We start from the raw sequence: 14,414 nt of genomic DNA, 5'->3' as shown, positions 1-14,414 counted from the left end.
TTAAATCAGGGTTAAACCCTGATGGGTTTACTTCCTCTTTGATTCCCTGCAAAAGTAAAGCATAATGGACTACTATGCATCGCATAGTAGTCCATTATGTGTCACTTACCTGACACAGGAGCCAGCGAAGTCACCGCTGTCCCCTGTAGTCCGAAGCATCCATCTTCTCGGTGGGTCTCGCTGCATGCGCACAGGAGCCATCACTCGCGGCATAACGTCGTTGACAGTGGCACGCTCAGTGCGCCGTAGACAGCGGCGCCTGTCTTTCGGCAAATATCTCCTAAGCCATGTAGGTTTAGGAGATATTTCTTGGACCTACAGGTAAGCCTTAATCTAGGCTTACCTGTAGGTCAAAGTTGGTTGTAAGGGTTTACAACCACTTTAACCCATCAGCTTGCAAAGCAGACTATGCCACTGAAAAGTGTGATACTCATTATAAACAGATCTTAACTCATTACGCAAACAAAACGAAAAAACGAAAATTTAAGACTTTTAAAGGAATACATAAATAAATCACATGGTGTTTTTATATATTTGCCTGGAGTTCTCCTTTAAAGGTTGAAATGAAATCTTTCCTATAGCTTCAAAGAAGCCTTACATTTTTAATGAGCTTGGTCACCCTAAACAACACTACAGAGGCATATATTATTTTTCATTGGTTGCCAGCATGAACTGTGCTACAAGCTTTACAGCGATCCAGACACAACATCTCAAGACTGATCTTGCCACAAATCGCTGTGATCTAAAAATGTCTGCTTGTGGTTTTGCATATTCTGGGCATGCAGAGATGCTTTCATGAATATTTTACATTAGTTACTGAATATTAATCATTCATTTATAGCACCGAAAATACGAACTCATGCATTTAAATCTATTTAAATGCAATATTATACATTACGAGCAGTGTTGAATTTCTGTCATTAGGTGTATTTTTTGCTCATTGTTGTCACAGCTTGCAAACTCGAATGTGGTCATTTCATTTTTAGAACTCGTCAGTGTAGCCAAGAAAAATAATTATACTTTCAAACATGTTAGAATTATTATAGTATTTTAAGGCGCAAAATGTATTTTGAATGGAAAAAGTACATAAAATGTAATGTTTAACCACTTGGGTACCGCGCTATTGCCGAATGACGGCATTAGCGCGGACCTAGATTTCCAGGACTACGTCTATTGACGTCGTCCTGGTTACGAGCGGCCTGCGCGCCCCCTGAGGGGCGCGCGCGGCGCGCTCTGTGATCGGCGAGTCCGTGAGACTCGCCTGATCACCGATCCGTGTAAGGGGTCGATCCCGACCCCTTATCACGTGATCAGCTGTCAGCCAATGACAGCTGATCATGTGATAGAACGGAGCCGGTAATCGGCTATTATTCCTCCTCGCGCTGACAGCGCGAGGAGAAAAAAAAAAAGCCGATCACCGGCGGCCGTGATCGGGACATCAGTCCCGATCACGGCCAGCAATGAAAGGCACCACATGCCACCTGCCAGTGCCCACCTGCCTCCCGCAGTGCCATCCTGAAAAATAACAAAGTAAAAGTAAGTGCCCCCCGTCTGTGCCCATAATGCCCACAGTGCCACCCCACAGTGCCACCCACAGTGCCACCCCACAGTGCCACCCCACAGTGCCACCCACAGTGCCACCCACAGTGCCACCCACAGTGCCACCCAATCTGCCTCAAAGGTGCTGCACCCCAGTGCCGCCCATCAGTGCCCAGCAGTGCCGCCCATCAGTGCCCAGCAGTGCCGCCCATCAGTGCCCAGCAGTGCCACCTATCAGAGCCACCTATCAGTGCCCATCAGTCCCATCTATCTGTGGTACCTATCAGTGCCCATCCGTGCCACCCATCCGTGCCACTTATCCGTGCCACCCATCCGTGCCATCTTATCTGTGCCCATCTTTGCCCATCAGTGCCGCCTTATCTGTGCCCATCGGTGCCGCCTTATCTGTGCCTATTAGTGCCGCCTTAACTATGCCTATCAGTGCCCACAAGTGCAGCCTATCAGTGCCCACCAATGCAGCCTATCAGTGCCCACCAATGCAGCCCATCAGTGCCCACCAATGCAGCCTATCAGTGCCGCCTTATCAGCGCACTTCAATGAAGGAGAAAAATGACCCGTTTGCAAAATTTTATAACAAACTATTAAAACATGATTTTTTTTTTTTTGCATCTTTTTTTGTTTGTTTAGCAAAAAATAAAACTCCCAGCTGTAACTAAATACCACCAAAAGAAAGCTCTATTTGTGGGAAAAAAATGATAGAAATTTCATTTGGGTACAGTGTTGTATGGCCGCGCAATTGTCATTCAAAGTGCATCAGCGCTGAAAGCTGAAAATTGGTCTGGGACTGAGGGGGGTTTAAGTGCCCAGTAAGCAAGTGGTTAAAGAACTGTCATGCAGATATGTTAAAGTAAAAAAAGCAGCCTGTCTCCTGAATACATTTAAAATTAAAATGTTCAAGTTTGGCTGCCCTGTATCTTTAGTGCTTGCGGGTACAAACACCTGCGTTCTTCTTTACATGATAAAAGCAGACCTCCACAAGGACACATAGAAAACAACGGTTTGTTCACACCACAACGCAGCGATAATGTGTGTTACAGTGCAGAAAAATGCTGCATTTTTCCACAATGGACATGAACATACACTATATTAACAAAAGTATTGGGACGCCTGCCTTTACACTCACATAAACTTTAATGGTATCCCAGTCTTAGTCCGTAGGGTTCAATATTTAGTTGGCCCACCCTTTGCAGATATAACAGCTTCAATTCTTCTGGGAAGGCTGTACACAAGGTTTAGGAGTGTGTCTATGGGTATGTTTGACCATTCTTCCAGAAGCCCATTTGTGAGGTCAGGCACTGATGTGGACAAGAAGGCCTGGCTCACAGTCTCCACTCGAATTCACCCCGAAGGTGTTCTATCGGGTTGAGGTCAGGACTTTGGCAGGTCAGTCAAGTTCTTTCACCCCAAACTTGCTCATTCATGTCTTTATGGAACTTGCTTTTTGCACTGGTCCAAAAAATTTGGTGGAGGTGTGATTATGGTGTGGGGTTGTTTTTCAGAGGTTGGGCTTGGCCCCTTGGTTCCAGTGAAGGGGACTCTTAAGGCATCAGCATACCAAGACATTTTGGACAATTTAATGCTCCCAACTTTGTGGAAACAGTTTGGGGATGGCCCCTTCATGTTCCAACATGACTGTGTACCAGTGTACAAAGCAAGGTCCATAAAGACATGGATGAGCAAGTTTGGGGTGAAGGAACTTGACTGGCCTTCACAAAGTCCTGACCTCAACCCGATAGAACACGTTTGGGATGAATTAGTGCGGGGACTGTCAGCCATGTCTTCTTGCCCACATCAGTGCCGGACCTCACAAATGCGCTTTTGGAAGAATAGTCAAACTTTCCCATAGACACACTCCTAAACCCTGTGGACAGCCCTCCCAGAAGAGCTGAAGCCATTATAGTTGCAAAAGGGTGGGCCAACTCAATACTGAACCCTACAAACTAAGACTGGAATGCCATTAAAGTTTATGTGCATGTAAAGGCAGGTGTCTCAATACTTTTGGTAATTTGGTAATATAGTGTATGTCATATATATATATATATATATATATATATATATATATATATATATATATATATATATATATATATATATATATATATATATATACACAGTAACTGCAACAAAAGTGAAAGTTAAAAAAAAATGCAGAAGCTATCCACAGCTCCTGCTGACCTGCAAATGCCAATACCTCCTTTACATTTGACATGGCCCCAGATGAAAACCGAATATAAACAAAATGACCAGGTGACTTCAGTGACTGTATATGTTTACTGATGTAACTCAGTCAGTATGTTCACATTTAGTGGACATCCCAGGTCATATCATAAGCCACAAAATGAGTGGTGAGTGCAGGTCCATGGGAATGGCAGAGGGATTGCCTTGTCGGCAGGTCATCAGTGTCGCTTGTCCTTCATCATGATTATCGTGGATCTACATCACTAGACATTCTTTGGAGGCTGTTTTTCATAAAAGAATTGTCTGCAGTATGTTTTTTTTTTTTGCTAATAAAGGACTTTTAACTATGGGATCAGTGTGTTCATTTAGGATGTCATTTTTTGTAATAAATGAGTAACCATTCACATTGGATGGGGACAGATACAGCGGGTAAAATAAGTATTGAAGATGTCACCATTTTTCTAGGTAAATATATTTCTAAAGGTGCTATTGACATGAAATGTTCACCACATATCAGTAACAACCCATGCAATCCATACATACAAAGAAACAAATACGTTCGGAAATGAAGTTCTGTGTGATAAAATGGAATGGCACAGGGAAAAAATATTGAACACATGAAGAAAGGGAGGTGCAAAAAGGCATGGAAAGCCAAGACACCAGCTGAAATCTATCAGTAATTAGAAAACAATCCTGTCCTTTGTCAGTGCAAATTAATATCAGCTGGTTTAGTCCCAACTGATGGCTTATAAAAAGGTGTCTCATTACCAAGGTGTCACACAAGAAACAACTCATGATGGGTAAAAGCAAAGAACTCTCTCAAGACCTTTGCAACCTTAGTGTTGCAAAACATACTGATGACATTGGTTACGGAAGAATTTCTAAACTTCTGAATGTTCCATTGAGCACTGTTAGGGCCATAAGCCGGAAGTGGAAATAACATAATTTTACCATAAACCGGCCACGACCAGGTGCTCCTTGCAAGATTTCTGACAGAGGAGTGAAAAGAATTATCAGAAGAGTTGTCCAAGAGCCAAGGACCACTTGTGGAGAGCTTCAGAAAGACCTGGAATTAGCAGGTACAATTATTTGAAAGAAAACAATAAGTAATGCATGCACCTGCCATGGCCTGTATGCACGCTCACCATGCAAGACTTCATTGCTGAAGAAAAAGCATGTTGAAGCTCATTTAAAGTTTGCTGCACAACATTTAGACAAGCCTGTGAAATACTGGGAGAATATAGTCTGGTCAGATGAGACCAAAAATGGAACTCTTTGGATGTCATAATACACACCATGTTTAGAGGTCAAATGGCACTGCACATCACCCCAAAAACACCCTAATACCAACAGTGAAGTCTGGAGGTGGGAACATCATGGTGTGGGGCTGCCTTTCAGCATACAGTACTGGCAAAGTTTATACCATTGAAGGAAGGATGAATAGAAAAATGTACCAAGACATTCTTGATAAAAATCTGCTACCATCTACCAGGATGATGAAGATGAAACGAGGAAGGACATTTCATCAAGACAATGATCCCAAACACATAGCCAAGGAAATTCTCAATTGGTTTCAAAGGAAGAAAATAAAATTGCTAGAATGGCCCAGCCAATCGCCTGACTTGAATCCAATAGAACATCTATGGAAAGAACTAAAGATCAGAGTTCATCGAGGAGGCTCATTTGAAGACTGTTTGTGTGTAGGAGCCAAAATCACACCTGAGCAATGCATGTGACTAGTTTCTCCATACAGGAGGCATCTTGAAGCCATCATTACCCACAAAGGATTTTGTACGAAGTATTAAATAATTTCAGTTAATGTGTTCAATAATTTTTCCCTGTGTCATTCATTTTTATTACACATAACTTCATTTATGAACTTATTTGTTTTGGTTTCTTTGTATGTATGGAATGTATAGGTTGTTATAGACATGTGTGAAAATGTAATGTCAATAGTACTTTTAGAAATATATTTACTTAGGAAAATGGTGGCATGTTCAATACTTATTTTACCTGCTGTATTTGGGGGCCCCCTTATAGCTTAATGTTAAAGGATGCTTTTAGATTCAAAAAAATTCCCACTTTCAAGACTCCCACATCTATTAGGCCAGAAATGAGGGAATAGGCCTTTATCCTCATTAAGTTGGGGGCAAGGTGCTTTGCAAGGGAAGCACCCCTGGCAACGTACTCTTCCAGTGTTGAGGATATGTGGCCTGGCCTCATGCTTGCTGTCCCCTCTCTTTCCTGGGCTGCATGCTCGGATAAGGGTCTGGTATGGATTCTGTGGAGGACCCCACACTGTTTTTGTGCATGGGACTCCCCTTTATTATCCATTTTGGACTTTCATGTCATCATGGAGGTCTGCTACTATGAATATTCATGTATTTTTTTTGGAATTCCCCTCCATTCCACACCCTGGAACAAAGAAAAGGACCTGGTATGGATAATTGGGGTGGGAGGGGGGACTTAAAAATGTCTTCATGTTGCTCTCTCTTTTTCTCAGCCCACAAAAGGGAAATGGATACGATGACACAGGAAAAATGGAAAAATCATTATAAACTGCTGTATGTGCTGCTGTGGAGGGTGCCAGTTAACTTTAAAGCTGAACTCCAAGAATGTTCTGTATTACATACTTACATTGCTCAACCTTGTCACAATGTAAGTATACATTACTCATACCAGATGGACAGGTGGGAAAGCTGTAATAAAAAACGATCAAAAACAGCGCATCAAAGGGACTAGTAGATTGATGTGAAAAAGACTTTAAAATGTCATTTATTAAATGTAAACAATGAACACATAATTTAATAAATGACATTGTTTACATTTAATAAATGACATTTTAAAGTCTTTTTCACATCAATCTACTAGTCCCTTTGATGCGCTGTTTTTGATCGTTTTTTCTGCTGCATCCATTTTTTGCCAAGTCCATAATGGGTTAACAGCCGCACATTGAGACCATCTACAGGACATTTATTTAAATAAACGAACATCCCACGAGATAGCCAAGCGCTCTTAAAGAGTCCAGTCATTTGTGCGCCAACTTTATATTGTTTTGTTTTACGTTGTATGTTTTGGGAAAGCTGTAATAGTCAGCGCTATTACAGTGAAAAACGCAAACTGCGGGTTCTGCTGGTTCTATGAGAGTGTCTGCCCCACTGCATGCTGACCACTGGGGGTCCATAACTCAGCATGAACCCTATTCATAGAAATTCATATTTTTCTCAATAAAAATACAAGGTGTTGTCTGATTTCACAGATTGAGACATTGCTGCCCCTCCTTTCCACCTCATCCAATCAAAGAACTCTGTGTTTCCACTGATAAAAATACGTGGTGTCCTATGAATGGCAATGAGCCACCTCCTGTGGTCAGTGTGCATTGGGGCAGCTGTTTACAGAGAATCTGAGCAGGACCAAAAGATCACAACTATCTTTGCAGTAGTACCGACTACTAAAGAGATTTCAAATTTCCCCAGCGGTCAATCAGCTATGAGAAATGTATACTTACATTCAGGAGCGGACTGACAACTCATGGGGCCCCCGGCAATAGGAGATTATGGGGCCCCCAAGCAATAGGAGAAGATTATGGGGCCCCCAGGCAATAGCTTATGGGACCACACAGTATATACACACACACATACATACAGTATACACACACAGACACACAATATACACACACACCTGGTTTTATTGATGCTGGCTAGCCTGATGGGGCCCCTTAGTGGCATGGGGCATTCAGGCAGTGCCCGAATGGTCAGTCCGCCCCTGCTTACATTGTGCCAAGCTGGAGTTCGGCTTTATATAGGTTGTAATTTATATTTTTAGCTAGTTCTGAATTAAGGGTCAGATGTCTATTTCGCCTACCTTACCACTCCTGGTTTGACCTCTTGAAGAACTGGAGCTACCATGAAGCTGTGTTTTCATAGGGTATGGATGAAAAGCTGGAAAACCCCAAACATCCTGCCAAAAGAGGTTCACATACTGAGTTCATAAGTCAGATGTGTGTTTTGTCCACATCCATGAATATGGCTATGCTAAAAACGACAAACAAGCTAGGTATCTTCCAATATAACCAATAATTATCATTACCGTATATTTGTGTCCGAGAAAAATATAAAACCATTATAATATTATTTTCACACTATTTCATAATTCATTGTTTTCATTTTTTTAACAACAATTTGCTTCACAAGTTTGTTCCTATATGGACAGGACAGCATTCAAAGTGTTAGAGACACATGTGCCTTCTAGCATAAAGAAATCAATTATTATTGAATAAAAAGACAGCAATTCAGTGGCAAATGAGTCAGACCAGCTGCATATATGTCAGTATATATCTGTCCCACTATGCAAAGAGAATCTAAGGTCAAGGCATACATTGCAACATTTTTTAGAGCAACAGTACTTGTACAAAATGTGCTTGAAAATTACTTTTCATGCAGATTTAACCCTTTTGCTGCCAGAGCCTTTTATTTTCATTTTGTGCACACATATACATTTAAAATGTTCATTTTCTGTACATGAAACACACACTTAAAAAAAAAAAAAAGCATGATATATCCAAAAGAAAACACCCTGTAAAATAAAATGGTGATAGTTGCAATGTTTATGTAACAAGATATTTGCGCTACTGTTTAATCTTTATTTTCAGTACAAAATATACTCAAAACAATTTTAATGCACCCAAAGATATTACAATCCTACCTTTGTTGGTAAAATATAAAATATGAGCCTGTGTCGAGTAAATAGATACCAAATATATCAAGACTAAAAACTGTGTGAGCCTGCAAAACAATGTTAAACTATGGAACCCAACACTGTCCATAGGCAACACTTTAAAAGCCCTTACAGGTCAATCAGCTAAGAGTTAAATGTAAATGAACCTGTCCAAGTAAAGCAGTGGGTTGAAAAAAAAATGACAGATCCCCACATCCACACAAGTGATGTGAATGCAGGGATCTCCCCTATCGCATTATTGTATTTGGAGAATGGGGACTTCCCCAGTCAGAATACACAGATCGGTGCTGTAGCCATTGGCTGCAAGCGCTAATTGACTGTTTTTTTGGCAGGACTGTTCCAGCTTCTGTTGAACAGAAAGAGGTACACACAGCAAAATTCAGACAGTTCCTGCTGGACTAGCCGATTTAAAGGGGCTGTAAACCTTAAGTTTTTTTCACCTTAATGCATCCTATGCATTAAGGTGAAAAAACATCTGATAGTTACAAGCCCCCCGGTTAACACACTTGAACCCTCAAAAGTCCTGCGTCGAGAACGCACTGGCTTCACGGCTCTTCTCGCCCCGGTCTTCTTGGCTTTTCATCGGATAGATTGATAGCAGTGCAGCCATTGGCTCACGCTGCTGTCAATCAAATCAAAATGACGCAGGCACCGGGGGGCAGGGCGGTGTCCGGCATTTGTGTCTATGGATGCAAATGCTGGACTTGGGAGCTTGCCCACAAGGTAACCCCCTTGGGAAAGCACTTCCCAGAGGAGGTTAGCTGATGTGAGGAGGAGCCGAGACAGCCGCCGAGGGACCCCAGGAGACATGGATCGGGGCCACTCTGTGCAAAACTAGCTGCACGGCGTAGGTAAGTATGGCATGTTTGTTATTTGTTTTTTTTTAATTACAAACCGTTAGTATCACGTTAAGGTCCATGTGTACTCAGCTTAAATTGAGAGAGGCGCTGGTGCACAGAAGAGTTATTGATCACCCATGTATTCAAATAATGTACAAATACTTCTTGTACACAGCTCGAAAGCAATACTTTACTAATCTTCAGCATGAAGCTGCTTGCTATGTGTGTCTGCGGAGGTGGGGGGATTTTAATAACTGTTTGGGTGCATTTTTGCATATACTATTAAACTGCACAATATACAATAGAGACCCTGGATGGCCGCAATCCAACAAATTTGATTTATTGATATGATAAAATCCCAACAGGCAGAATCACATGTAGTGGGGAAACAAGAGCGAGGTTGACATGTTTTGCACATTATGAGCGCTAATGTGGAAAACATGTCAACCTTGCTTTTGTTCCCCCACTACATGTGTTTCTGCCTGTTGGAATTGTATCATATCAATAAAGCGGATCTGTTGGTGTGCAGCCATCCAGGATCTCTATTGTTACTGAGAGCATAGTACAGTTAACGTGTAAATTTGTATTTAAATTATATTTCATTTTCAAATGCTATTGTTACCTTCATAAATCACTGTGTAAACTAATCAAACAAACCTCTGTGCAGTTAAAAAAGTTCTATGGTTGCAGCATACATTTTTTTTTTTTTTTAGCAGCATTGTAATAGCAATACAAACAATAGTTATAATATTTGACAATCCAATACAAGCTTACTTGAAAAATAATCTCCGTATTGTGAGTGCTGGACGTGAGCTGGGCATCTTATTCCACAACTTCCTGGATTCCCAGCATGCTTTGCAGATTCTCCTCTGCTGTTTCCTTTCAATGTCTAAATAATATATATCCCATGGTACCTTGCTTCCCGCAAGCATTGATTCCTGTTCTGACTCCGCCTCCAAAAAACCCTTCTCTCACCAGTGCCTATAAAAGGCCTAATGAATTAATGCCACATAATTTAAAGAAGTAAACGTGTGGAGACCTTCACAAATTAAGTTTACAAACTTCAAAATTGTTCCGATTAATAGGAATAGGCTTAACAAAATTGAAATACAATGTGGAAAATAATATATGACCTTACATTTTAGATTTGAACTATACTTACATTTGAATGTGTATTCGATAGAGGAAAAAGTTATTTTTCTGTATTTTGATGGTTCTTCACAGAGAACACAAGCTTCATAAACACTGTATTGCTCTTAAGTCAGCTACATAGTTTTGCATAATTTTTAGCACACAAGATACATTCTGAATATACCTTATAATAGTAAAGTATTATAGTAAATTGAGAATAAGGAGTAAACTGATTAATCTTACATTTTGATAATGCACAGTTAGAGTATATTGTGTAATCAATAGCTATATTTATATGTATTCAATATAATACTAATATTCATAAATATAGATATGATATATCTTTATGATGCGGATTTATAGATGAAACATCACACATTTAAAGTGTTGTACACACAGATACTATCTATATAGTGGGTTGTATTAATAAATAGCATGTAGGAGATATATATATATATATATATATATATATATCCTACCTATATACCTATTCTATCTACATACCTATCCTACACACACACATACACATATATATATATATATATATATATATATATATATATATATATATATATATATATATATATATATATATATATATACCAAAATCACACCATCTATGGTTGGCTTTATACAAGTAGAGGGTGGAGCATTATTATCTGATTTTTGGAGATAATTCAAGAAAACACATATGATTCTATTGTTCAAATTATTATCAAAAAAAAAATTCTCTATTACTCCTAAAAGGGCAGAAGAACAGGAAACATGCAGGCAGCAAGAACACAGTGAATACAAGGGCAATCTTATAACGCATGCCATGAAAGCAAGTGTACAGGACACTTTTCTGCCACACATCTACCCTTTCTTGAAAAACTCTTTAATAAATAAAAGAACATGCCTGGCAAATCAACTAGAAACAGAAATTACATCTTTGATAAACACATTCTCGGAGGAGCCCAATGTGAGAAGCAATCTGAATATGTAAATAGTGATGGACGAACTTCCGACGGGACGTTTCGCGAAAGCGAAATGCGAACGGACCCAAACGTTCGCGAAACCGAACGTTCGCCGCGGGCCCCATTGACTTCAATGGGAGGCGAACTTTGCAAACCTTCATGTCGAATTTGCGGCCACGTGGTAATTATTAGGGGGTAAAACGTAGTCCCACCATCTGGACAATGACATAATACATGTATGAGGTGAATTTGGGATCGATAACTACAAGCATTTTTATTTTATTTGGGAAATTGTTCTAACAATTCAGGACTATGGAGCTAATGAAGGCAATGGAGGAGAGGGAAGGTCAGGGACCAGGGTAGGCAAAGAAGAGGGTGCAGGAGATGATCACCAGCAGCGTGACATACCGGAATGACACATGCACCGTGATAGAGGCATCTGACAGCAGCACCGTAATACAGAGCACTGACAGCAGCACCGTGACATACAGCGCTGACAGCAGCACCGTGACATACAGCGCTGACAGCAGCACCGTGACATACAGCGCTGACAGCAGCACCGTGACATACAGCGCTGACAGCAGCACCGTGACATACAGCGCTGACAGCAGCACCGTGACATACAGCGCTGACAGCAGCACCGTGACATACAGCGCTGACAGCAGCACCGTGACATACAGCGCTGACAGCAGCACCGTGACATACAGCGCTGACAGCAGCACCGTGACATACAGCGCTGACAGCAGCACCGTGACATACAGCGCTGACAGCAGCACCGTGACATACAGCGCTGACAGCAGCACCGTGACATACAGCGCTGACAGCAGCACCGTGACATACAGCGCTGACAGCAGCACCGTGACATACAGCGCTGACAGCAGCACCGTGACATACAGCGCTGACAGCAGCACCGTGACATACAGCACTGACAGCAGCACCGTAAGCAGCCCCAGGAGGAAGTCAGCACAGCACAGGGATGGTGTGATCCCCTCATAATAAGAACCCCCAGGAGGAAGTCAGCACAGCACAGGGATAGTGTGATCCCTTCATAATAAGAACCCCCAGGAGGAAGTCAGCACAGCACAGGGATATCATAAGCAGCCCCAGTAGAAATATGACACCGCTCAACCTCTTCAAAGAGGAGGGTAGGGGCATATAGTACGGTGTGCTTTTTTGGGTCAAGGAAGTGAGCCAAATGAATTAAGAAGGTCTGTGTGCTTGATTAAAAAAATAGTTTATAGACATATACATGGTCTACTGGTCACATGTGTTGAATTCCTCCGAGATCCATGCCTCATTCATTTTTAGAAATGTGAGGTAGTTAACACTGTGGTGAGCTAGGCGAGTACGCTTATCGGTCACAATCCCCCCTGCTGCGCTGAACGTCCTTTCGGACAGGACACTGGATGAGGGGCAAGCCAACAGTTCGATTGCAAATTGGGCAAGCTCTGGCCAGAGGTCAAGCCTGCCCACCCAGTAGTCTAGGGGTTCATCACTCCTCAGAGCGTCCACATCGGCCGTTAACCCAATGTAGTCGGACACCTGACGGTCTAGGCGTTCCCTGATGCTGGATCCGGATGACACCTGTCGATGGGTCGGCTGAAAGAATGACCTCATATCCGAAGTCACCAACACATCTTCAAACCGGCCTCTTCTTGCAGGCGCTGTTGGATTGGTACCCGCAAATCCTTCTCTGGGAGTGGGAATTGCTCCTCTGCCAGCGCACGCAAAAGCAGAATGCAGCATTTCTCGAAGCAAGGCCTGGAAGTGCTGCATTCTGACAGCCCTCTGCGACGGCGGTAACATTTCCGCCATTTTGTGTTTGTACCGGGGGTCTAAGTACGTTGCCACCCAGTACTGGTCCTTGACCCTCATGCTTTTTATACGGGGGTCCCTATTAAAACACTGGAGCATGAAGGCCCCCATTTGCACTAAAGTGGAAGCGGTGTGGTGGCCTGGCTCCTGCTCATCATCCAGGATAATGTCGTCCTCTTCATTCTCCTCTCCCCATCCTCGCACAACAGGGATCCCAGAAAGGTTTAAAGCATGCTCTTCTTGCTCCTGCTCATCCGCCCCGGCACCATCCTCCTCTGACTCCTCATCAGACTCCTGTTGTTGACTTGTCTCAGATAGAGTAGCCCCCCCTGGGAATTCATCCAGCATTGCGACTTCCTCATCTTCCCGCTCCTGCTCCTCCACAGCCTGATCAATGACACGACGCAATGCACGCTCCAGAAAGAAGGCATAAGGTACCATGTCACTGATGGCGCCATGGCTGCGACTGACCAGTTTGGTGATCTCCTCAAATGGCCGCAGAAGTCTGCATGTGTCGCGCATGAGCAGCCACTGGCGCGGTGAAAAAAAACCCAGCTCCCCAGAACCGTTTCTTTCGCAGAGTTCATACAGGTAGACGTTAACTGCACGTTTCTGCTGGAGCAGCCTATCAAGCATATAGAAGGTTGAGTTCCATCGCGTCGGGCAATCGCAAATAAGACGTCTGACCGGCAGATGGTGTCGCCGCTGAATGTCAGCAAGGCGAGCCATGGCCGTGTAAGATCTTCTGAAATGGGCCGAGATTTTCCTTGCCTGCCGCAAGATGTCCTGGACCCCAGGGTATTTGACAAGGAATCGCTGCACGACCAAGTTTAAGACGTGTGCCATGCACGGCACGTGCGTGATTTTGCCCTGTTTCAATGCGCTAAGCAGATTGGCACCGTTGTCACACACCACTTTACCAACTGTCAAATTGAGCGGTGTTAGCCACTCATCTGCCTGTGAACGCAAAGCTGAAAGGAGTGCCGGGCCAGTGTGGCTCTTTGCTTCCAGGCACAACAGACGCAGCACGGCATGGCAACGTCTCACCTGGCATGTGGAATAGGTTCTGGGGAGCTTGGGCGGTGCAGTGGAAGAGACGCTAGCAGCGGAAAAGGAGGAGGCAGCTGAGGAGGAGAGGGAGGAGGATGGAGTAGGAGGAGGAGAAGAAGAGTCAGGCCTGCATGCAATCCGTGGCGGT

The 14,414-nt window shown here is 42.9% G+C and overlaps 1 protein-coding gene across 2 annotated transcripts in view; it reads right to left on the bottom strand.

Annotated features, from left to right (window-relative positions):
* LOC143928172 (uncharacterized) overlaps positions 1-14,414 on the bottom strand; it is a 195,949-nt gene that overhangs the window by 39,904 nt on the left and 141,631 nt on the right. The window contains exon 4 of one of the 2 annotated variants that reach the window (XM_077452872.1): positions 7,603-7,698. The exons of the other annotated variant lie outside the window; for it this stretch is intronic. Coding sequence (XP_077308998.1) covers positions 7,603-7,698 — 96 coding nt within the window. The remainder of the gene's footprint in view (positions 1-7,602; positions 7,699-14,414) is intronic. 2 annotated transcript variants of the gene reach the window in all.

Source organism: Lithobates pipiens, unplaced genomic scaffold (assembly GCF_037356315.1).
Source record: "Lithobates pipiens isolate NorthernLeopardFrog02 unplaced genomic scaffold, aLitPip1_a1.2 Scaffold_23, whole genome shotgun sequence".
Lineage (NCBI taxonomy): Eukaryota > Metazoa > Chordata > Amphibia > Anura > Ranidae > Lithobates > Lithobates pipiens.
The sequence above is the reverse complement of the archived record's forward strand: the minus strand, read 5'-3'. Positions and strand labels throughout refer to the sequence as shown.